Genomic DNA, 26,642 nt, shown 5'->3' with positions numbered 1-26,642 from the left:
TCACTTTTGCTTTTAATTCCCTTGCCTTTGGGGATGTGTCGAGTAAGAGATTGCTACGGCTGAGGTCAGAGAGGTCTTTTCCTGCTTTCTCCTCTAAGGTTTTGATGGTTTCCTGTCTCACATTCAGGTCCTTTATCCATTTTGAGTTTATTTTTGTGAATGGTGTGAGAAAGTGGTCTAGTTTCAACCTTCTGCATTTGCTGTCCAGTTCTCCCAGCACCATTTGTTAAAGAGACTGTCTTTTTTCCATTGGATATTCTTTCCTGCTTTGTCAAAGATGAGTTGGCCATACGTTTGTGGGTCTGGTTCTGGGGTTTCTATTCTAGTCCATTGGTAGCAAGTATTTTTTTTAAAGGAAGTACCCAAACTGGTCTCCGACTTCTCTAGAGCAACTCATAGACCAGAAAACAGTGTGGCAGTGTCTGCAGACTTGTGAGGGGATGACCTCTGTTGATTTGATTTATATTTAAATGAAATTACTTGACTGTTTCTGTAGAGTGTAATGGGGGACTATTATGGAAGCAAAACAAACAAACAAACAAACAAAAGAAAAACAACAGTGAGAAAGTTGCCACAGCGGTGATGAAGGGTGAGACCAGAATAGAGGCAGAGGGAAGACTGGAGGCATATTTGGGAAGGAAGCACTTGGTACTGATGGAATCAAATAAGATCAGTGGGAGGGAGATGGTGAGTCTGTCTGCTGCATCTCTGACTTTGACACAGGGATAAAGGATGATGACGTTTGTTGATTTGAGGACGATTCAGACAGAGAAGCATGCTGTGTTCTTTTCATTCCAAGTTCAGAGTCCTACAGGGAGTAACTTAACTAATATTTGCTTGTTGGGATGATCACTTATTGAACATTTGAACTTCTGTGAATACGTGATTAGTTATTCTGGCCGATTCACACTGTGTTGAGTGATTGCCATAATACTCCATATTTGTCATATTCCAGGTACAGACAAAGCTATTCTCCAATTGTTGTTCTTAATGGCTGGCATTCATTTTTGTAGAAATGCTAGTAATGTGTGAATATCTATGGAGTATAGGGATGAAAACTAAAATTTAAAAAATGGATCTCATTTGGTGACAAAGTTAGAAAAACATGTGCTATTAAATATATAGTAAAAGGAATTGGTCCTTAGTTCCCACAGACATAAATTAAATTTTTTATATACCTGTACCAGTGCACGCATTTTTCCATATTTTAATGTGAACTAAAAATAATACACCATCTAATACTTACATAATAAAATCTATTTAATCTTTTAGGGCAAGTTTATTTAAAGAAGTTAGAGAATAAATGAGTTCATAAAATAGAATTACTATGACCTTGTTATATTATTTATAACTTTAATAGGCATACACTGAAGGGATTATATAAGGTTTTTTAAGTTTCAAAAGTTTTATCTAAATTCTAAACCTGAAACTAATATTACACTGTATGTTAACTAATTGGAATTTAAATTAAAACTTGAGTAAAAAATTAATTTTATTCTATGAAATCCTTACATGTTATTTGAAATTGTTCAACATTTAAAGAGTGAGTTTGTGCTTGAACAGAAAGAAAGAGCACATCTTTGAAATAGCGACAGAGGAAAACTAATCAGACATTAGTAGTTGCATATGCTAGCGCTTTGAAGATGTAGAAAGAAAATTTTGCATAGTTTGAAGATCTGAGGCCTGCTTTTTTGTTTCTATAGAGAGAATACTTGTGTATACTTCTAGGTTCAAGTTGATTATTTCTACAAGATTGCTTCAAAGTTACCTTTTTCATTTTAGTAATTAACTTTATCTAAAAGAAATTAATGCTGTATGGCTGCGTTGTCTAGGATACTTCAAAAACAAAGGTTTCATTTTTCCTTCTAGGAAAATACTTTTTAGGCAATTACAAAATAAACCCCGTAACATTGGTTTGCTTTTTCCTTTGAAAAATTACTGAATCTACTAAATATGTAGTCAAAGATTTTATGAATACTATTAAGGGATTTATAGGTTTGGCCTCGTTTTTCAACTTATATCATGATATTCTTTCTCTGGTTTATCTGCCAGGAAAAGAGGTTTCTAGGGATGTTTTATACCACACTGTAATGAGGGTGGAAATGTAGTACATTTTAAAAGTAATGTGGTTTGAAATGTTCTGAATTAAACAGTTCAGTATATAAATTTCTTGTTCTGTATTTCATTCTAGTTGTTTTCTGTTTGGATCAGATATCCTTTAATAGGAAAACAAAATCTACTTTAATTTCAATATAAAAAACTTAGGACTTGTAAGTTTTTATAGACAGATAAAGTGAGGAAGAAATAATAAAGATGCTAAGCTCTTTTGTAGGCTTAAATTCTCTAATTTAGATACTCTAAGATATACCAAACTTGGGGACTTAGCAAAAACTAATAGGGCGAATCAATGTATACTGACAGTTGTATCCACAAAATATTTTTAATGAAAGTAAAGCAAGATTCAGAAGTGTGACCTTATTCTTGTTATATGAACAGACTGACGCTCTATGTTTGTGAATAAAAGTCTCAGAGAACAGACCGCTGACTTACATCAGTGGTATCTCTTTAACTTTCTATTTTTCTGTCACTTTAAGGTTATTACAATGAACTTATAGTATTTTTTAATTAAAGATATATTAATAAATATGTTATCCTATAGATTTTAATAGGTAGCATAAATTTGTATAAGCTTACGTTTTTATATACAATTTTATACATTTTTAATATACTTAATATATTTTCTTTCTCATAACCCTGTGCTGAATTAGAAATTATTACCTTTCACAGAGAGAGAAATTAAGGGAAATTTACATGGATGTAAATGACAGATTAAAAAACTCCAAATCAAGAGTTTTCTCAATGCTTTCTAGTGTGTTAGCTGTATTTTTTTTTTTTTTTTTTTTTTTTTTTTTTGCTATGGACTCTTTTATCAAGTTGAGGAAGTTCCCTTGTATTCCCTTGGTTTACTGAGATTTTATGTGGTTCCACCATCTTCGTTCCTCCTCTAGAGTCTCCTGGTTTACTGAGATTTTAAAGGGGCACCTGGGTGGCTTAGTCGTTTGAGCATCCAGCTCTTGATTATGACTCAGGTCATGTATGATCCTGTGAAGCCTGCTTAAGATTTTCTCTGTCTCCCTTTCTCCCTCTGTCCTTCTTCCCCACTTGCACTCTCTCTATAAAAAAAAAAAAAAATTAGTGTTGAATTTTGTCCCTTACTTTTTTCACATTTGATATGATCATGTGTTTTCTCTTTCTTAGTCAACATGTTAATATAATAAATTATATTGATTGATTTTTTTGAATGTTGAAGCAACCTTAAATTCCTGGCATTCACCTCACTTGGTCATGATGTATTAATTTTTTTATATATATGACTAAAATTGTCTTGCTAACAATTTTTGTTTGCCTATTCCAAAAATACATTATTCTGTTGTTTTCTTTCTTGTAACGTATTTGTCTGCTTTGGGGTCAGGGCTATGCTAGTCCAACAAAATGGGTCTGCCATTGTCCCCTCTTCTCTTTTTTGTAAGAAGTTTTGTACAGCTGGTATTGTTTCTCCCCTAAGTATTTGAAAGGATTCAACAGCAGATCCACCTCGGCCTGAAGTTTTCTTTGGACAAAGACTTTAAAGTATGAATTAAATTAACTTTAGTAGATGTAGGTCTGTTCAGATGATTTGTTCTTGAGTGAGCCTTGGTGGCTCTCTTTCAAGGAATTTGTACACTTTATCTAAATTGTTAAATTATTGCTACACAGTTATTCATACTATTTCCTTTGACCCTTTTAATCTCTATAGAATCTGTATTGATGTGCCCACTTTTATTCTTTAATACTGATCATTCATATCCCCATACCTTTTTCTTGTTCTGTCTTGACAGACCTATCAGTTTAACTTGTATTTCCAGAGAGCCAGGTTTTGGAGTTACTGATTATCTCTGTAGTTCAACCGTTGTTCTGTTTTACCATTATTTTCTTGCTTCTGTCTACTTTAGGTTTAATTTGCTCTTCCTTTTTCAAATGTCTTAATGTAAAAACTCAGGTAACCAATTTTAAGGACTTTGTTCTTTTGGTAAAACAAGCATTTTAATGCTACATATTTATCTCTTAGCACCGCTTTTGGCTGCATCCCACAAATTTTGATATGCTGCATTCTAAATTTTCATATGATTTCTTCTTTGAACCATGGATTATTTCAGAATATTTTGTTTAAATTTCAGATGTTTGAGGTATTCCAGCTGTTTTATATCATTAGCTTCTAGTTTAACCCTGTTATGTTTAGAGAAATACTATGTATGATTTTAATTTTTTTATATTTAATGAGTCTTTTTTACATGGCCTCAGAATATAGTATGTCTTGGTAAATATTCAGTGTGTAAAAATAACATATATTCTGCTAACGTTGGGTGGGGTGCTCTACAAACATGAACTAGGACAAGTTGGTTGAAAGTATAATTCAGTCTTATGCATCCTTACTGATTTTCAGCAATTCAGTTAGTTACTACGGAATGTAATTCCAGTTGTAATTGGGGGTTTGTCTGTTTCTTTTTTCAGTTCTGTCACTTTTTGTTCTGGGTGCTTAACATTTTATAAGCAGCGTATATATGTAATGTGAATTATTTTTTAAATGTTTTATTTATTTTTATTTGGGGGGGAAGGGGCAGAGAGGGAGGTAGAGAGAATCCTAGAGGCCCACGTGGGGCTTGAACTCATGAACCATGAGACCCTGACCTGAGCCAAAATCACAAGTTGGACTCTAATCAACTGAGCCATCCAGGCTCATACTAATACAGTGTGCATTATTGTGTCCTCTTAATGAGTTGACCTCTTTGTCATTATGAAATATCCATCTGTATCCCTGGTAACAATTCTTGTTCTGTTGAATACTTTAAATAATAGTAACTTAACCACTTCAGCATTCTTTTGATTGAGTATATGATACATCTTTTCAGCCATTTACTTTTTAAGCTGTCTCTGTAAAAGTGGGTTTCTTGTAAGCAGTGTAAAATTACATCTTCTTATAAATCAAATATGAATGCCTCAGCCTTTAATTAAATTGCTAATGCCATTTAAATTTCAGATAATTATCAGTTTTACTGATTTTAAAGCTATTATCTTACTATTTTTTGTCTTTTTTGTCCCACCTATTCTTTATTCATCTTTGCCTCAATTAGAGTCTAGTTTAGTATTTAATTTTTATCTCCTTAATGGGATTATTAGCTGTATTTTTTTTTAAATTATAAAATGTTAGTTTTATTTAAAATTGTAACATTTAGTGTTTGTCTTTACATATACAACTTATTATAGCCTATATTCAAATATTAATATGCCACTTCACTTACAGTGTAATAATTTTATGACCATAGTCTTCTCTTTCTGCCTTCAATCTTTCATGCTATTGTGGTTATACTATTTAATTCTATGTATTTTATAACCTTCAAAATGCATTATTATTATTTTGCTCTTGTTATTTTCACCAACCGATTATCTTTAAGTCTATTAAAAAAATAAAAAATGTCTTTTAAATTTATCAACATGTTTAGTATTTTCAGTGTTTTGTTTTTTGTGTAGACCATAATTTCCATGTCATTTTCATGTTTCCTGAAGAACTTCTTTTAACATTTCTTTTAACATTTCAGACTTCTTTTGTCTGAAAGTCTTTATTACAGTTTCTTGAATTTCATTTGTCAATATTAAGAATTTTGGTTCCTAAATGGATGAAACTAATTGCTTGAAAGATGAGGAAGATAATTGTCATATTTAAAGCAGAAAAGGTTTTAAATTTATAATATGTATGATACTACTGACTTAAAGGAATACATGTACCACAATGCTTACAGCAGCATCATCAACAAATTATGGAAAGAGCCCAAATGCCATCAGACTGATGAGTGGATAAAGATGTGGTCTACACACACACACACACACACACACATACACACACACTGGAGTATTACTCATCCATCAAAAAGAATGAAATATTGCCATTTTCAACAATGTGGATGGAGGTAGAGAGCATTATGCTAAGTGAAATAAGTCAGAGAAAGACAAATACCATATGGTTTCACTCTTATGTGGAATTTAAGAAAGAAAATGAATGAACTTAGAAGGGGAAAAAAGAGAGGCAAACCAAGAAACAGACTCTTAACTATAGAGAACAAACAGGATTACTGGAGGGAAGGGGGGGTGGGGAGGAGGAGATGAGTTAAATAGGTGATGGCAATTAAGGAGGACACTTGATGAGCACTGTGTGATGATGTAATTCTACACCTGAAACTGATACTACACTGTATGTTAATTAATGGGAATTTAAATAAAAACAAGAAGAAGTAAGAATGTGACAAACTCACTATAACCGTGTTTAAGGGATACAAACAGGTAACTTCCACATGAAGAAATCTAAAAGCTAACATGCATAGAAATGAACAATTAAAGAAGTGAAAACTAAAATTAATATCCCTTTATAATTATTAGACCAAAGAAAATTAGGGTATTGGATATTTATATCATGTGTTAGCAGGGAAGAGAAAACTCAAGTGTCCGCATGGACAACAGGGGTGTGGGAACTACTCATCGGTGTACAGATTGTTGGTGGTATGAAGGTGTTCTGACTGTTGAGCACTATATTCATGTTGGATGTATATACACTCTGATTTAGTAATTCTGCCCTGAGTTGACAGTAAAGGGATAAAGAGTCTTTTTAAGTCTTCACAGTCTGTACTCAACTCCGTAAAGAGACATGGTAGGGACTTTCATTGTATCATGTGCTGAGGTGGTGAGAAGCCGGAGGTATACTGTGTACCCATCACCAGGAGAGGGAACACGTCCAAAAGTGTTCTGCAGCAAATCTAAGCAAGAGATTGGTTGTCCGCATAACAACAAGGATGGATTTTCAAAATAAAATTCCAGAAGAAACTATCAAGAATGAAAATGAGATTTATAACGTACATGATTTGTATCAGTTAAAATATATGCTTACAAAAGGGGCCCAGTTCCCCTTACACCATTCTCTTGAGAACAGCTCAACTTTCTCTGTACATTATATATAAATATTCTGAAAATTAGTGGTATCTATGTTCACAGTCCTTTCTTCCCGCAGATGTTGATGAATGCCAGGCTATTCCTGGCGTATGCCAGGGAGGAAACTGCATCAATACAGTGGGCTCTTTTGAATGCAAATGCCCTGCTGGCCACAAGCAGAGTGAAACTACCCAGAAATGTGAAGGTGAGTGTCTCTACTTTGGGGGACATGTCTGTCTTACTGATGACTCTGAATCCAGTAAAGTCATACCTTCATTTTGAATTTTGGAAGAATTCAATCAGAATTACACTTTTTTAATATGAAAATAAAGGCATAGATGTTAGAATAGTTTTGTCGTGGTTTTTATATATATATTTTAAGTCTATTTATTTATTTTGAGAGAGACAGAGACAGCACTAGTCGGGGAGGGGCAGAGAGAGAAGGAAAGACAGAATCCCAAGCAGGCTCCATGCTACCCAGCCATGCTGCTGGTGCAGAGCCTGATGCGGGGGGCTCGAACTCACTAAACGTGGATATCATGACCTGAGCCGAAACCAAGAGTCCGACACTTAACCCACTGAAACACCCAGGCACCCCCTTGGTTTGTGTATTTAATGGGCTTGATTTGGAAAGAGCCAATGAAGCATTTTACAAGGGGTATGTTATCTCAGTTTCTTTGTTGCAGTGGAAATGGGAATAATCCAGCCTTTTATATTTTTCCTTAATAAGGTCGTTTTCCATTTCACTTACAAAATTGTATCAAAGATTAAAATTCTGAGTGAAGTACAATGTCCTGTGTTAAATGATGCATTAGAAGGTGGCACTCTGTCCTATATTATAAAATAAGTATTTGGATTTTTTATTGAATATTGTTTCTTGGTGGCTGCCAAATTAAAAAAAAAAAAAAAAAAGGACATTTAATTGACTCAGAATTTGGAAATACCACAACAGGTATTCTCTGAAAGAATAGCTTACTCAAATAAAGATCTCAAAAATTAATAATTTTGTGTAATGTGATTATTATATTCAATGTGAACTGAATGTAATTTTGAAATGTGCACTCCATAAACATTCCTCAAATAGACTAAAATCACTTGTTAAATTTACATGTGATCAAAAGTTTTATCACTATTAGAAAATTCAGGAAGCTTCTAAAGGTATCTAGCTTTCCTAACATGGATACTTAGAATAATGTATACGTCTAGTAGTACTGAAATATAATGCTTATCTTTAGAATTACTACTTACATTGATTTATTTCCATTAAGATAGTTTTCTGAAGACAAATATTATGTTTATTCTAATTTTTTGTGACATAAGCCTTCTTGTCTACTGAAAGTTTAGAAAAAATTGCTTCCAGAAATTGGTTTTTGGCACTCTGGCTTACCTGAGGTAGATAAATGTGAATCTGAAGTTACATGGGAAATTCAGTAAATTGAAACTTTATTCCGTATGCCTGCTATGATCTTATGTGGAAGTATTTTTCGAGTTATGTACACTAAAAGTAGCAAATATATACTATAGTTGCTTCCCGCGAAGAAATTGTCGCAAGTTTATTTAGACCCATTTACCTTCAGTAACTAAACTCAACTCAGCTTCTAGTGTACATAATTAAGTCTTCTAATCTTTCCCTTTCCAAAAGGCAGTATTTGGGTTTTGGTTTTTTTTTGTTGCTTAGTTATAAAAAGTCTTATCCTTCTTTGTAGGGAAAAAAGGGGAAAAAGGTAAAATCTAAAGTTTAATTATAGAAGACGAACAGGAATACCAACTGTTTTACTGGACAAGAGGTAGAGGCAAACCGAACCAGAGGCCTGGGTATCCATACTATGATTTCCACACCAGAAATCATAATTTCATGAACCCAGGGGAAACATATCATTCTATGTTTTATATTTGCCCTGTTGCCTTTCTAGTTCTGCTTTAAGTTAATCTTTACAATTTTATATATTTTATATCATTATGACTTAATTTCATGCTCCCCCAAAAGACAAGGTAGTAAAATGTGGTTAATTATTTTTAAAAAACCAATAAATTCTCTCTGAAACTCTGAGGAAGAAGAACGTCCATGTAGTTTATGTTGCTTCAATACAATATTGATAACCAAAGTCTGCCTGTTTGGAAAGGTTAAGAAAAATACTTGGAAGACGGGGAAATTATCTAAGCGAGCATAGGAATTGGAGTAGCGAGTTGGGGACCTGCATAAGGTCTGCGTTATATTGCTGTGTCCCTGCTACTTCTTGTATTTCCTTCCTGGCTTCTTTTGGGGTTATTCTATGAGTTTTGTCATTCTGCTTCACTTTTTACTTCTGAAATACTATCCAAACAAGATGCAAGGGTCGTGGACTTAGGAGCAAAGACAGGGTTTGATTGTAGGTGAGAAGGCACAGCCACTGACTGATGAAAGTGGTTGTGACATTTTCCCATTAATCATCATACAATGTATTTCTTCTTAGTTGAAAATAGAGTGAGCCTTTGCTACATCACATTTCATCAAAACAACATATAGAGCCAAGGCAGAGTTTGGAGAGAGACAGTGCAACTCTTTATTCACACTTGTCTATGTTCTTTAGGAAAGGGGGCTGTTGATGTAATGTAGGCACCACCCAGAGCCTGAGTCCAGTCCTCTCCTTTCTTACTTCCTGCCCAGACAGCCAAATCCACTTAGCCGTTGCCCAGAAAGAATTATGTGATTTAATATTTGGGATTGGTGGGGAATAGCAGAATTGGAAGAAGTGGTGATTAGAATTTGAAAACTAAAGGTTTTATGAAGCCTTTACTTTGTGTATAAGTCCTATTTATTTGGATATGTCTTAAAAGTAACTATTATCAATTTTCCTTAAGTAATAGTGTTCTTTTATGTAAAATATCAAGTGGTATTTCCTTACATAAAACTATTTAATGTAATTGGTAGCATAATGTATCTGGAAAGACAGTAAACTATTGCTACACTCAGCAACAGCTTTGAATTACTGTCAGTTTATGTACAGTTTATACAGTGTCAGTGTAAAAGGTTGACATGAATGTAAGGTTAGTAATTGCCCTAAATAAAAATGTAACCATAGCAATTACTTTTGACCCACTGTCAAAGGTAAGATATTTTAGTTTTCTATGTGGATTATAATATGAGCATGAAACATAGTAGTACTGGGAGATTTACATGAAAATGATACCCTTTCTATTTCTGTTTAGCACATATTCTATTTCTGTTCATACAGCAATGAAATTCTCTAAAGAAATATTTTTTTCAATCTTTAAGTTACTGGGTCTGTTCAGAAATAAGAAAGGGGCACCTGGGTGGCTCTGTTAGTTAAGCATCCAACTTCAGCTAAAGTCATGATCTCATGGTTTATGAGTTCCAGTCCCTTATGAGGGTCTGTGCTGATAGTGCGGAGCCGTCCTGGGATTCTCTCTCACTCCCTTTCTCTCTCTCTCTCTCTCTCTCTCTCTCTCTCTCTCAAAAAAAAAAAAGAGAGAGAGAAAAGAAATAAGAAAGGTAACCAACATTTTGAATCTGAGCGATTTGGGGAAATGGTGGCCGCATTAACAGCAAAGTGAGCTTATTACCTTTAAAAAATTGTGTTACTGTTCTGTTTTGTTTTTTGGTGTGTATCTGTTTGTTGACCATTGGGTAAGATCCTTGAGGGAAAAAAAAACTCTGTCTTGTTTATTGCTGTATCCCAGAGCCTGGAACTTCTGCTGCTGTATTGCAGAGGCTCCTAAAAAAATATATGTATTGAGTAATTGGGAGTAGGTTGTATAATCAGTTAATTTCCTTGACTTGGGTTGAATGCGCAAGAAGGTAAAATATGGGGCCAGAGTTAAAATTGTGTTTGGAAAGAGGCCAGTGTTCCTTATTATGGGAATTTCGCCTTCATCTGACTTTTTTTTTTCATTTTCTTAATAATCTTATTTTGCTCTGGTTGCCATTCAGAGACAAAGAGCATACATGTGAAGTGCAATTTGGCATTTTTAGACCTTTGTGTCATTGTCCCTCTTGATCATGTGCAGGTATTACTTCTAAGGTCAGGGACCTTCCCTGTCTATTCAAAACAAAGAACTGTCTTCTGCTTGTTCATTGGGATGTCTTCTTAACTAAAATCTTATCCTGAAAGGCTTGTCCTGCTGAATATTTAAGTTTGGACATACAGAGTTTATACCAAAGTGGAAAAACAAATGGTGGGCTGGGCTTCATCTCCTGAGTCAGTGTCTGAAATGCATGACTCAGTATCTGTCTTGAGGCTTCTTTTCGTTTTATATCATTGGCTGGGTGGATTCTCATACTTGACAATCTGAGCCCAAAGCAGAAAGGAGTATTCATTTCTGTGTGCGTGTGTGTGTGTGTGTGTGTGTGTGTGTGTGTGTGTGCACGCGCGCGCCTGTCTTGTCTGTCTGTCTAAGGGAGAATCCATTATTTGCCCTCTTCACTCACTTAAGGTCCCAGATTCAGTTTAGCCCCTCAGGTCTACTGAAGTCAAGTTGTATTTCTCCTGAGCCACTTTGGCTCCAAAATCTCTTCCCAGTTCGGTTGTGCAGCGGGGAAAATGATCTGTTGTTGGAATAAACTATTTCTTCACATCCAAAGGGAAGGTTTTTTCGCTTACTTTATTCAGAGATTCATTCATCCAAGTAACCATTTAATTTAAATGGAGAAGAGAAGTCGCACACATCACTATAACATGGAAGCGTATGTCAGAAGGGCCCAGGATTTTCAGTTACTCTGAATTTCAGTCCCCTTGGAGAAAGCGCAGGTAGATGCCAGATGTCCTTGCATGATCCCCGCCTTCCAGACTATACCTTCTTTAACATTCTCTGAGCCACTTACTCTTTCCTGGCTTAAATGGAAGGCAGGAAAATAGCATCGTTGTATTGGAAAGCTTCCCTTCAATGGCTCTTTATATGTCAAATAGTTGTTTGCTGTTTATTCTGAAGAGTCTTCAGCTTTGTTCCATTACCACAGCACTTCACTGTTTGAGATTTGTGACAACAAATATATTTATTTATGCTCGTGAAACTCATGAAACTCATTGGCACAGTATCCCTAGTTGCAGTTCCAACTCTGCTTTGATAAACCATGGAAAGTAATCTTCTGTCCCGAACTAAAAAGTGCTTTCTTTTACTCACATTACCAAAAGTGTGTTAACTTGAAAATAAATAATTAATAGATTCATTGACTGTTTTCCAACACGGAAACTACATATTAAAATTGATATTTAAATAGGGGGGTTGTAAACACTGGAAGCACATAAAACTTTTAAGTCATCAATTTAGAAACCACAAAACTATCTTTTTAAAATCCTTTTTGGAGGGGCGCCTGGGTGGCTCAGTCGGTTAAGCGGCCGACTTTGGCTCAGGTCACGATCTCGCGGTCTGTGAGTTCGAGCCCCACGTCGGGCTCTGTGCTGACGGCTCAGAGCCTGGAGCCTGTTTCAGAATCTGTGTCTCCCTCTCTCTGACCCTCCCCTGTTCATGCTCTGTCTCTCCCTGTCTCAAAAATAAATAAAACGTTAAAAAAAAATTTAAATCCTTTTTGGGGAGCCTGTGTGGTTCAGTTGGTTAAACATCCAACTCTTGATTTTGGCTCAGGTCACGATCTCACAGTTTATGAGTTTGAGCCCCAGTTTCGGGCTCTGCACTAAAAGTGCGGAACTTGCTTACGATTTTCTCTTTCCCTCTCTCTCTCTGCCTCTCCCCTCTTCTCTCTCTCTCTCTCTCTCTCTCTCTCAAAAATACATAAACTTTGACAAAATCCTTGGGGTGCTTGGGTGGCTCAGTCAGTTGAGTATCTGACTTTGGCTCCTGTCATGATCTCACAGTTTGTGGGTTTGAGCCCTTCGTCGGGCTCTGTGATGACAGCTCAGAGCCTGGAGCCTGCTTCGGGTTCTGTGTCTCCCTCTCTCTCTGCCCCTCCCCTGCTCACACTTTGTCTCTCCCTGTCTCAAAAATGAGTAAACATTAAAAAAAAGTAAACAAAAATCCTTAAAAAACTTACAACACTATAGTTAAAACATAAATTCTCCCTCCCTTAAATAAAAAAGCCAGGTTGTTAAACCAAACCTACTTTATGCACCATAACAAATAAGTTATTCCTCTATCACAGTACTTTTTTACCTTGTATTTTAAATATTTTTCTTGTCTGATTGCCAGCAGAGTATATGTAGCACCCAAATATGTAAATTAAAGTTAGTATTTATGGAGCACTTAGTATGTTACAGATAACACTTAAGCCACTTTAAGTGGGTTTTCTTGTTAAATTATCAATACAGTGGTGTGAGGTTAGTTGCTATCATTAACCTACTGTACAGATGAGGAAACTGAAGCCCAGAGAAGTTAACTAACTTTGTGGAACTTATGTGCTTTAGAAACTGCAGAACCAGGATTCTACCCTGCTAGATTTACTCAAGTTTTCACTCAGCTAGAGGGGTTGAATGAACAAGGGGGAATGACCAGGCAGCATATACTTCGGCCCACAGGTCGCATTTACAGGGGGAATCTCGTGGAATCAGCAACAGCAACAGCATTGTGGTTCTCTTCTTTGTTCGTTGCATGATGTGGTAGTGCGTGCAGTCCAGCAAGGCCAGAATTAGACCCACTTTAGTGATCTTGGCCCTCCTGTGGAGTTTGGGTGGTCAGAAGTAGCATCATGCCTCTCTTTTGATACAATCAAGGCTGAAAAAATATGGAACCTTGACCTTCAAGTCTGTTTCTTGTCCTCAGCCTTCATGAGTGGTGAACCTTCCCTTTGTGCATCAGGGTTCGGGGCCTCAGACTTGAGACTGCAGATGCATGGCCTGACAGTTCCCTGGCTCCAGCCCTCATCCACCGTCTCAGCCCTCTACCAGGATTGGCCAGTTTAAGTGCTCACGTGTGGCTGGTTTCCATGGAGCCTCTGGGGAGCCTCCCAAGGGCTGATTCTTGAAAAACTTAACTTCTCTCTAATGGGTGTTTTACTGCCTCTCATGGGTGCTGTATTAGCTATTTAGTCCATGGGTTTTTGCTCTGTATTCTGTTCATTAAAATGAAAATTTACTGTGTACCACTGTACTAAAATACATGAAGTCACCATAACTTCAGAATTGAAGATTCATCTTAAAAAAACCAAAGATACAACTATCAGCAGAATAAACAGTGGGGTTAAAAACAATCATGAGAATTTTTATATTGTTTTAGATCTGAGAAAGCATTATGTAGTAGGTTATTTCACCTAAAAACCATGTGGTATAGGTCAGTAATTTCAGCTACAGAAAATGTAAATTGTATGGCAATAATAGAAAAAATAAATGCTACAAGCAAGAATAAAAGGCAAATGATAAACAGAGAAAAACATTTGCAACTTGTAACACAAAGACAAATTTTTCTAATACATAAGTTCTACAAATCATTAAGAAAAATATCTAATAAAATTGTTCAAGGATATGAACTGACTATTGACAAGGGCAATACCAGTGACTGTTAAATACCCAGAAACATGCTTGTCCTTACTTAGAATAAGAAAGTGCAAAACAAAACTATGAGATACCATGTTTACCTATAAACTTGGATAAAATGAAAATTCTAATGTAAAACTATTTTTTAATGTTTGTTTATTTATTTATTTATTTATTTATTTATTTATTTATTTATTTATTTTTGAGAGAGAGAGACAGAGACAGAGACAGAGCATGAGCAGGGAAGAAGCAGAGAGAGAGGGAGACACAGAATCTGAAGCAAGCTCCAGGCTCTGAGCTGTCAGCACGGAGCCCGACGCTGGGCTCAAATGCACCAACTCTGAGATCATGATCTGAGCTGAAGTCTGACACTTAACTGACTGAGCCACCCAGGCGCCCCTCTAATGTAAAACTATTAATTAAGGTTTTGGGAAACAGATACTCTCACAAATTCCTGACAAGAGTATAAAGTTGGTATGACCTCTGTAGAGAGCAATTTAGAATTATCTGTCAAAATTACAAATGTATTTAACACTTAACCTATAAATTTTATTTTTTTTAAGTTTAAAAAAAGTTTTAATTTGTTTTTGAGAGAGAGACAGAGCACAAGCGGGGAGGGGCAGAGAGAGGAGACACAGAGTCTGTGATGCAAGCTCCGAGCCCAACTCAGGGCTCAAACTCCTGAACCACAAGATCATGACCTGAGCCAAAGTCAGACACTTAACCGACTGAGCCACCCAGGCGCCCCTAACCCATAAATCTTAATTCTAAGAATTTATCCTCAGTCAAGGATTTTGACTATTTATACTCAGTCAAGAAATGATGGACTTACAAGATTATCCCTCCTGTCTTTTTTGTAATAGCAGAATGTAGTAACATACACATGATAGTAAACCGATTAAATTCTAAAGCATGTACATGCTTCTGTACTGCTTCTGTACTTCTTCTGAAGTGGAAGATATTCATCCTTAAAAAATAAAAAAAAAACATTGTGGACACTTCACACGTTGCTATAAAAGTGTGATTAAGACATATTGTTGCATGGCAAATGACAGTTGCAAAACATTTTCATTGAAAAGAGTATATTTGTGTGTGCTTGTGTTTGCCTATTTATACACAGAATGCTCATGGAAGGATATTAGAAAATTGACGTCATTCAATATTTTGAGGGTGAAAACATTTTGGGGGAGCAAGGGATGGTCAAGAGACTTCTCATTGGGTTCTCTGGCGTAAGTTTTTTACTTTAACCATGTAAATGTATCCCTTATTCAAAAAAATTAACAGAGATGAAGGTGACAAGAAGCCTCATTTATTTGTTATCTTCTTTGTTAAGCTTTCAACACATTCCTGTAGCAAAACTCTGGTCTCCTTCCTAGTGGGCTGGAACAGTGCACACAGACCTGTTAGAGTGTTGCAGAGGGGCATTGCAGCCTCTGTTCCCTGGAGCACTAAATATGTCCACGTACATTACACACTGCCACGCAGATGATGTATGCATTTCTAATACTTACTGATGAGAAATAAAAGTCTAGGATTTGAGCAGAATTACACTTGATCTGAAAACTATTACTTTTGCAAATCAGTAAATCTTTAGGAGCCCTGAATGAAATGTATTTGGCTTTAACAGTTCTCTCATTAATTGCTGTTCAGGGGAAAAAAAATGTCATTGAAATATGTTTAGTGGCTGGAAATAGAAGTAAAATCTCAAGACAGAGGTACGTCAGAAATGATAATCACAGTGAGGCTGATTAAAATTTGCTTTTGGCCAAAATAAAAGCATTATTTAAAAGAGTATATAGGATAGTCTATTGTGAAGAAAGGAGATGTTCTTAAATCACCTTAAATAAAAATCCCGTAAAATTCTGGTCATCAAATTGCAAATGAGCTACATGGCTCAGTGAAATCAGAACTTCACTTCATGGCTCATTGAAATTAGGTATCAAAACACAGGCTGCTCCTTTGTAATTATGTGGGTTAGGACTTTCAAAGTATAAAACAGACAAATTTTCTTCTAGTCTATGGTGTTTGTATTTGTTTATTTCAGAGATTTTTCTCTGTCTCTGTCTCTGTATTTGCTTCTGTTTCTGTCTGTCTCTCAAATATATATACACATATACAGACACATATTTATGTGTGTGTGTGTGTGTGTGTGTGTGTGTGTGTGTGTGTGTGTTGTCCTTTTCTCAGGTGCACACAATTATACTAATCATAGTATTTGTTTCATGACATAATCTCATTATTCTACTCATAGCCTGCTTTTATTTGGTTAAATATCTTCAGTTATTTAATATGCACCAAAAAAAACCCACCAAAAACAAAAGGTTCTGGGACCAGGACAATTAACTGCATGTATCCATGGTACTATCCCCCCTCCCCCGCTCCCACAACATAACCATCACCTTGAATCCAGGATTCCACATTTTCTTTTCTTTTTAGATACTTTTATTACACCTATAGATACTCCATTTAGTATTATTACTATTATTTCAGGTTTTTAAAATTTCTTTAATGTATTCATTTTTGAGAGAGAGAGAGAGCACAAGCAAGGGAGGGGCAGAGAGAGAGGGAAACACAGAATCTGAAACAGGCTCCAGGCTCTGAGCTGTCAGCACAGAACCCAATGTGGGGCTCAAACTCACGAACCACGAGATCATGACAGAAGCCGAAGTCGGATGCTTAATTGAGCCACCCAGGATTCCCTATTTCAGGTTTTTAAACATTATCAAAAAAAGTTTAGTACTGTGTGAAACTTGCTCTTTTCACTTAAATATTAAGGTTTTTAAAAATGTTTATTTATTTATTTTGAGAGAGAGAGGGAGACAGAATCCCAAGCAGGCTCCACACTGGCAGCAGGGAGCCGGATGGGGGGCTTGAACCCACGAACCGTGAGATCATGACCTGAGTGCAAATCAAGAGCTGTATGCCTAACCAGCTGAGCCACCCAGGCTCTTAATATTATAATGATACAATTCATGTATATTGTTGCATGCTTTTCTAGTTCATCTTTAAGGTGAATAACCCATTATATCCTATTATGTGGATATGCCTTAGTGTGTTTATCTGCTTACGCACTGGCGGGCATCGTTCCCTGGTTCTTTCCGCTGTGGATATTGGCCCGCATACTTGCAGACACATATACTCTGTATGCTCTCTACACTGCTCTCCTGGGTATCTCCTTCAACGTAGAGCCTCGTGTTTCCCCTGGTTTGCTCAGCATGGACAGAGCCACACCATGGATTCAGGGTCACTTCGATTTTTCAGAGGGATATTTATCCTCTTTTTTGATCCAGTTATTTTTGAAAGGTGACTTATTTACATTTGTATTACGATTGATGTATGTGTAAGCAGCTTAGGTCACAGCAGTGGTGGCATATTGGAGCCTTGTTCTGGCTTGCTGTTGCTCGGTGAAACATAGATTGGGAAACATAGAGCCTAATACTCTGCAAATTAGGGTGACCTCCATCTCTTCCCAGCTCTGTGTCTTACCCAGCACTCCACCCACATTGGCTGAGAAGCACCTGTTGAGTGATCCAGTGGTCCTCCCCTGGCTCACAGGGCTAACTCATTCTTCTAGATTGATCTTTCGGTCTCTTCCATGTGGTTTTGGGCTCCTTATATAGATTAAAGAATCATACAGGAGAAAAAAAGCTACTGCAAACATTTCCATATCTTTTGTATTTGTTTTTGTTTCGTAAATATTACAATTTATCTACATTTCCCTAGAACACGTACAAAGCATTACCAACTCTTGAACACAGCACTCTCCTGACTGCAGCTTTCTGTATTCAGTCTTATTTTCAAGACACATCAAGGAAAGAGATGGAGACTGTAACCGCCTAACTCCTCCTTGAGAACAGAGTTGCTTCTGAGCGGTGCCAGGAAACTGGCAAAGATTGTTAAAACTCATCTTCCTCACCTTAGTCCCCAGCCTTCCCACTCCCAGCTCCCCACACTGTCACCACTAGGAGCAAAATTAGGATTTTGTTTTTTAAACACAGGGACAGTAATGGAAACTTCTTTTTGGTTATGTCCTAGTGATGCCTCGGTGCCTACAACTAAATTGTCTTCAACTCCTCATTGTAAGTTTTGCTTCCCAAGCAGGTCCTCATAATCGGATTTTCAGACACTTTGCACAGTGCCTTTTAATATATTTTTTTTTTTGAGAATCAAAGCCTATCTGCATTCGTCACGCTTTCCTGTGTGTGCTAAGCAAAAGTGACATTCATCACAGTTGGTGTCTCTCTTTTCCCGTTAAAATAGACAGTTACTTGTCATCAGATGAATTGGTAGTAAATGTTATTCTCATTAAGGAATCTGGTTTTCAGGGTGTTTCCATCTTGGGAGGCAGAGCGTTGAGTAGCTTAGAAATTTGGAGCAGATATTTGAAGAGTTAAAGTCTAAAAAAGAAATCTGAAGCATTTATGCTTTTATAAACCATTTGGGAAGGGCATAGTGACCAGTTGCCAGAACTGCATTGGCATTTCCAGGTTTGACTTTTAGAAAGCCCCTGTGTGTCTCATGTGTGGAAAACAGCACATCCAAGAAAGTGTGACCAGTGGGAAAGACCGATATAGGCATCTAGGTGAGCAGCCAAACAGCAGTCCAGAGCTGACATTTGAGGCAAAATTAGCACCTATCACTTTCTCGTATATTTATCACAAGTTGCCAGCCTACACTCTTTCAGTTTCTTCCCACAAATGATTTTTGCTATAAAAACACATGCATTAAATATCTTGGACACTACCTTGACAGTCTTAGCTGACAGTGGTATTTCCTAGGCCGTTCCTGAAGTGACATCACTCCCTAATTTCAACCTAAAGAAGATGGTTTACGTGGAAAGTGGCACACATAGTTTTCTGTGAAAGCCTGGAGGAGAAAGAGTTCTTTATTTGAAGCACAGTGGGTAACATCATTTTTATGACCATGAGGTCTGTGAAAAAAAAATACATATTCCAAAAGAAAATCATCCAACGACAACAACATAACCTTTAGCATGTGACTAGTGTGGTGAATCAAAATTAAGAATATTTAGATCACATTTAAAAAAATTTTTTTTAACATTTATTTATTTTTGAAACAGAGAGAGACAGAGCATGAACGGGGGAGGGTCAGAGAGAGGGAGATACAGAATCCGAAACAGGCTCCAGGCTCTGAGCTGTCAGCACAGAGCCCGACGCAGGGCTCAAACCCACAGACCACGGGATCATGACCTGAGCCAAAGTGAGACACTTAACCGACTGAGCCACCCAGGCACCCCTTAGATCACATTTTAACTTTGTTTTTTTTTAACAGATTTATGTTTAAAAATTTTTATTCCAATAGCAAGAGAACATGCTAGAGACAAATGGCGATCTAAGTTTTAAGTCCAACTTGGAAAAATAAAGGTGTAGAAAGAACAGAGTATAGTGAGTGGCCAAATAGCCCAAGATTTGGGACCCAAATGTTAGGGCCTATACTGCAGCTGCACTGTGTGCAAACTGTGTTATTTTGAACAAATTAATGCCTTCATCTCTACAGTAGAGATAATGATCTTTTGTGGGAACCTTTTTATGAGTATCCTCTAAAATAAAGCATCTGGCACTTTAGGTCTTTGTTAAAGAAGGCAAGGATAGCACAAATTAGTTGTAAAAAATCCAGTAAATCATGTGATTTGAGATCTTAAAAAAATAATTGCAAAAGAGTTCTAATATAGCATTTCAATTATGATTTGTAAGTTTCCCATAAATGAGCTCTTTTCATTCTTAAAAAAAAAAAAAAGACCTACAAGTACATGCATTTGCCTAGTCTGATGGAAGTGTTAACAAACAATTAAATGCACCCAAATCCATCATCATGAAGAGGGAACATGGAAGTGGGAGTTCAAGGTTATCCATTAATTCCTGACTTCGTGCCAGCCTGTTTTATTTCCCTAGCCTCAGTCCCACCCAAATTACAGACGTGGACATTTGAGACCCGGAGGACTTGATTTTTTTAGCATAACTCAATGGTCAGGAAATTGCATTTTAGTGGACTCAGGAAAAATTTCCCAAATGGTGGGAACCAATATTGTTTCCTCAGTACCATTGTATATTTAAACCCTTTTTTAAAAAATATGACTAAGAAAGCATGGTAAAGTAATATACATGATTCCTGAAGTTCAGTGTCTGCTGGAGATCCCTGGAAAAATTGAGAGCCTCCAAAACCCCTTTCTCAGAGACGTAAAATTAGCTGTGTGTTACTGATAGGAAAATCTATTCTACCCTGGATTTAAAGGATCAGACGAACATTTTGAACTTTGCCTTTGGGAAAAAAATATACAAACTGAAATATGCCTCCTTCTCTCTTCATTTTACTTCCCAAATAAATGTTGTTTCATGATGGAAGTGGAAAAGCAATAATGCAGACCAAAATAAACAAAATAAAATGCTAGTTTTATAATCTTCTGGATGTGTATCTTTAGCTTCTATGGAAAAAAAAAAAGTCAGAAAGAAAAGCTATTTCACAAATTACCATGGCTCAGTGCCTGAAGGAAATTAGTCTGCTCTAAGGAAATATCCTGCTGTAGCCCAGTAAAAATGTAACAAAACTTGAAATACAATACCTATGTCCACGACTGCATTTCTTGCAAGTGTTGTTCCTTACTGACCTTCTATATAGTCATTCACTACCCAGGCATTGAAAAATGTGTGAAGTACTAAAGAAAAATTTCACAGGCTGAGAATTTCTTATAGATGCTTTCATCTAGTAAGCATGTAAATGAACATAGCTGTGATGATGCTTGAATTGTCTTTTTTTTTCTAAGTCCCAAGCTAGGAATCTCTCCAATTTCAGTATGAGGTGTTTGTCATCTATACTTTGCCTTTGCTGAATGTTAATACAATTAATTTTAAGGATAATATCAGTGATGTTGAAAATTTTAGCTGCAGTCCACTGCTGTATTGGCTACACGGTCAGGTAAATCGTTTCTCCAAGTACCTGCTGTTTTATGAAAGACAAGTACTTTAAATAGTCCTCATTCCAAAGACACAAAAGTAAAAATCAACAAACAAATAAATGAATTTAGTTATAGTATCAGCAAGTTTCTTTCAGTGTGATCATGTGGGTAGTAGGTGAGTTGCTATGTTTTCGATAAGCTTTGGTGTTCCTAGGGGGCTATGGTGTCATATGTCCCATGTTAACATGTCTTGTTTAGTTTATCTATTTTAAAGACTATCTGAAGAATATTTTTGTCCCAGAAAACAGCAACACATAAATAGGACAACATCCTATTGTCCCAGAAAACAGCAACACATAAATAGGACAACATCCAGGCTGAGTTGTTGGTTTGTATTATCTAGCATGGCTAAATTCTGGTGAATGGCAAAAGACAATTTGGGAATATTTACCAACATCTGTGTGCCATCATAGTAAATTTAGTATGAGTTGATTTAACAAACTATAGCTGATGCTTATCTGAAGCATAATAAACATGTTCTTTATAAGATTTCATCTTCCAAACTCTTGGAAATGCCACCAGGACTATGTAACTGTAAATAAAAATTTCCCTTCTTCCATTTGTGAAAGAATACCATAATAGTTCTACCATAGAAGTAAACAGCTTTTCATTTAGTTCTTATCTGTATCAAGGACTATAGTAATGACCTCTGATTCAGACCAATAAGTATTATTTGGCAGTTAATAATAATAATAACAAAAACCTGATAGCGAAGAGGATCATAAAAGTAATATATAATAATATGTAATAAAAAAAGTAATAAAAAAATCCTTTAGTGTTCGAGTTTAACTTAAAATGTATTTGTAGATCATTTTCTAATCCTCTCTTACAGGAAGTTTGCAAACGTTTTTGAGGGTAGTTTCCCAGATGTTATACTGAGCTTTTATTGTTACTTTAATGTCACCAAAATGCTCTGAGTTCGCGTTTGACCTTTTTTTTTTTAACTGACGTGCAGTTGACACATAGTGTCGCATTAGTTCAGGTGCACAACATGGTGATTCTACAATTCTATACATTACTCAATGCTTACCATGATAAAGTGTAATCACTATACAACATTATTACAGTATAATTGACTATTTCCCTATGCTGTACTTTTCATCTCTGTGACTTATTTATTTTATAACCAGAAGTTGTTTTTTTTTTTTTTTTTTTTTTTATCTCTTAATACCCTTTAGCCATTTTGCCCAACCCCTGACTCAACTCCCTTCTGGCAACCACCAATTTGTTCTCTGTATTTAAGAGTCTGTTTTTAGTTTGTTCAATTTTTAGATTCCACATGAGTGAAATCATATGGTATTTGTACTTATCTGACTTATTTCACATAGTATAATATCTCTAGATCTGTCCATGTTATTGCAAATGGCAAGATCTTCTTTTTTATAGTTGAGTAGTATTCCATTGTGTATATAAGCCATTTCTTCTTTATCCATTCATCTGTTGATGGACACTTGGGTTACTTCCATATCTTGACCATTATAAATAATGCTGCAATAAACATGCTATTTTTTTTTAATATATGAAATTTATTGTCAAATTGGTTTCCATACAACACCCAGTCCTCATCCCAAAAGGTGCCCTTCTCAATACCCATCACCCACCCTCCCCTCCCTCCCACCCCCCATCAACCCTCAGTTTGTTCTCAGTTTTTAACAGTCTCTTATAAACATGCTATTTTTGAATGAGTGTTTTTGTTGTCTTTGGGTAAATGCTCAGTAAGGGAATTACTAGATCATATGGTATTTCTATTTTTAGTATTTGAAGAACCTCCATACTGTTTTTCACAGAGGATGTACCAATTTTCATTCCCCCTAACAGTGCACAGGTGTTCTCTCTCTTCACATCCTCTGGAACAGAACACTTGTTATTGCTTGTATTTTTGGTACTAGTCATTCTGATAGGAGTGAGGTGATACCTCATTGTGATTTGGGTTTGCATCTTCCTGATGATTTATGACACTGAGCACCTCTTCTTGCGTCTTTTGGCCATCCGTAGGTTTTCTTTGGAAAAATGTCTATTCAGGGCCCCTGCCCACTTTTTAATAGATTGTTGTTGTTTTTTTTTTTTTTTTTTGGTGTTGAGTGTTATGAGTTCTTTATATACTTTTGTTGTTAAACCCTTATCAAATATATCATTTGCAGGTATCTTCTCTCATTCACTGGGTTGCTGTTTGCTTTGTTGATGGTTTTCTTTGCTGTGTAAAAGCTTTTTATTTTGGTGTAGTCCAAATAGTTTATTTTTGTTTTCGTTTCTCTTGCCTGAGGAAACACATCTATAAATATCTTGCTAAGGGTGATGTCTAAGAAATTACTGCCTGTGTTTCTTTTTAGGAAGTCTCACATTTAGGTCTTTAATCCATCCTGACTTTATTTTTGTGTATGGCATAAGAAAGTAGACTGGCTTCATTCTTTTGCATGTAGTTATCCAGTTTCCCAACACTATTTATTGAAAAGACTTTTTCTGCATATTCTTGCCTCCTTTGTCATAAATAAATTGACCAGATAGGTGTGGGTTTATTTCTGGGCTTTTATTCTCTTCCACTGATCTACATGTCTGTTTTTTTCCCAGTATCATATTCTTTTGATTACTATAGCTTTGTAGTATATCATGAAATCTGGGAACATGATACCTCCAGCTTTTTTCTTCTCAAGATTGCTTTGGTTATTGTGAGTTTTAAGTGGTTTTATACAAATTGTAGGATTATTTGTTGAGTACCTGTGAAAAATGCCATTGATATTTAGATAGGGATTGCATTAAGTCTATAGAATGCTTTGGGTAGTTTGGGCATCTTAATGATACTAATTCTTCCAATCTATGAGTGTGGTATATCTTTCCATTAATCTTTGTCATCTTCAGTTTCTTCAATCAGTGACTTACAGTGTTCAGAGTATAGGCTTTCACCTCCTTGGTTAAATTTACTCCTGGGTATTTTATTCTTTTTGGTGCAATTATAAATGAAATTGTTTTCTTAAGTACTCTTTCTGCTACTTTGTTATTAGTGTATAGAAATGAAACAGATTTCTGTGTATTAGTTTGGTATCCTACAGTTTTACTGAATCAGTTTATCAGTTTTAATAGCTTTTTGCTTTAAAACCGTAGTATGTTCTATGTACAGTATTATGTCACCTGTAAATAGTGACAGTTTTACTTCTTCCTTAGCAAGTTGAATGCCTTTTATTTCTTTTTCTTATCTGATAGCTGCAGCTAGGATTTCTAGTACTGTGTTGAATAAAAATGGTGAGAGTGGAAATCCTTGCCTTGTTCTTAATGTTAGAGGAAAAGTTTTCAGTTTTTCACCATTGAATATGATGTTAGCTGTAGGGTTTTTTTTATATGGCCTTTGTTGTGATTTTTTTTCCCTTTAAACCCACTTTCTGGAGATTTTTTATCATAAACAATTGTTGTATTTTGTTAAATGCTTATTTATATCTTTTGAGATGATCAGACGGGTTTTATCCTTTCTCTTGTTAATGTGATGTATCAAATTGATTAATAACCATCCTTGCATCCTTGGAATAAATTTCACTTAATCATGGTAAATGATTTTTTTAATGTATCGTTAAATTTGATTTGCTCATTTTTTGCCGGGGATTTTTGCATTTATATTCATCACAGGTATTGTCTTGTAGTTTTCTTTGTAGTGTCTTTGACTTTGGTATCAGGTGATACTGGATGAAGCTAGCCTGGAAGAATGAATCTGGAAGATTTCCTTCCTCTTCTTTTTTTTTTTTTCTGGGGAATAGTTTGAGGAAAATAAGTATTAACTCTTCTTAAATGTTTAGTAGATTCACCTGTATCTGGTCCTGAATTTTGGTTTGTTGGGAGTTTTTTGAAAACTGATTCAATTTCATTACTACTAGTTGCTCAGTTTGTTTTATATTTCTTTCTGATTCAGTTTTGGGAGATTGTATGTTTCTAGGAATTTATTAGTTTCTTCTAGGCTGTCCAATTTGTCGACTTCTAATTCTCTTAACTATATTACATATACATATACACATACATAATATTCTCTTATAATGCTTTTTTTTCTATGGTGTCAGTTGTTACTTATCCTTTTTCATTTGTGATTTGATTTGAGTCCTTTTTTTTTTCTTGATGAGTGTGACTAAAGGATTATCAATTTTGTTTATATTTTCAAAGAACCAAATCTTGGTTTCATTGATCTTTTCTATTATTTTTAGTGTCTATTTCATTTATTTTTTGCTTTAATCTTTATAATTCCTTCTTTCTAGTAGCTTTGGACTTTACTTGTTGTTCTTTTTCTAGCCCTTCTAAATTAGGTTAGGTTGTATATTTGAGATTTTTCTGTTTTTTTGAAGTAGGCCTGTACTGTTATAAACTTCTCTCTTTGAAATTCTTTTGCTTCATCCCCAAAATTTTGTGTTTCATTTTTCCAATTTTATATTAAAAAAATTTTTTTAACATTTATTCATTTATGAGGGACAGAGAGCATGAGCAGGATAGGGGCAGAGAGAGAGGGAGACACAGAATCTGAAGCAGGCTTCAGGCTCCGAGCTGTTAGCACAGAGCCTGACACAGGGCTTGAACTCACAAAGTGTGAGATCATGACCTGAGCTGAAGTCAGAGGTTTAGCCGACTGAGCCACCCAGGTGCCCCTCCAGTTTCATTTTTTTAAGTTGAAGCCCATTCCTTAAGACACCTGTGAGGTACTCTAAGTGCAGAAACTTTCCATATCAGGGGCTGACAAACTTTTTCTGCTAAAGGCCAGATAATCAATATTTTAGGATACGGAAGTCACTATTACAAATATGCGGCTCTGCCACCAAGGCACAAAAGCAGCCACGGATAATAAATACATAAACAAATGAGTGTGGCTGTGTTCTAGTGAAACTCCACCTACAGAAATGGGCAGTGGGGGTAGTTTGCCAACCCCTGTTGTTCATTTTCACTATTCTTTTCCTGTTTCAAATAGTCCCTCCCCTACTAACTTCACAGCTACTTTCTTAGTTGAATGGATGATGGATCACAGACAAATAAATTTTAATGATGATGATATATTAAAATGTTTTAAGAAAAAACATTAACTGGTATGTCAGAACTGTGTGTTTATGGTTGTTACTCTTGGAAATGTTACTGATTAGAACAAAGTTCATATTAAATTTTTTATAAAGGCTTTATTTATCCTTTTAGAGTAGTTAGACGTTCATAACAAAATTGAGAGGAAGGTACAGAGATTTCCCATATACTCCCTGACCCAATACACGCAT

The 26,642-nt window shown here is 35.8% G+C and overlaps 1 protein-coding gene across 1 annotated transcript in view; it reads left to right on the top strand.

Moving 5' to 3' along the window:
* Positions 1-26,642, top strand: part of FBN2 (fibrillin 2) — a 258,860-nt gene that overhangs the window by 80,051 nt on the left and 152,167 nt on the right. Inside the window, exon 7 of the mRNA XM_045487659.1 lies at positions 7,097-7,222. Coding sequence (XP_045343615.1) covers positions 7,097-7,222 — 126 coding nt within the window. The remainder of the gene's footprint in view (positions 1-7,096; positions 7,223-26,642) is intronic.

The sequence above is a fragment of the Leopardus geoffroyi genome, chromosome A1, assembly GCF_018350155.1.
Source record: "Leopardus geoffroyi isolate Oge1 chromosome A1, O.geoffroyi_Oge1_pat1.0, whole genome shotgun sequence".
NCBI lineage: Eukaryota > Metazoa > Chordata > Mammalia > Carnivora > Felidae > Leopardus > Leopardus geoffroyi.
The sequence above is the reverse complement of the archived record's forward strand: the minus strand, read 5'-3'. Positions and strand labels throughout refer to the sequence as shown.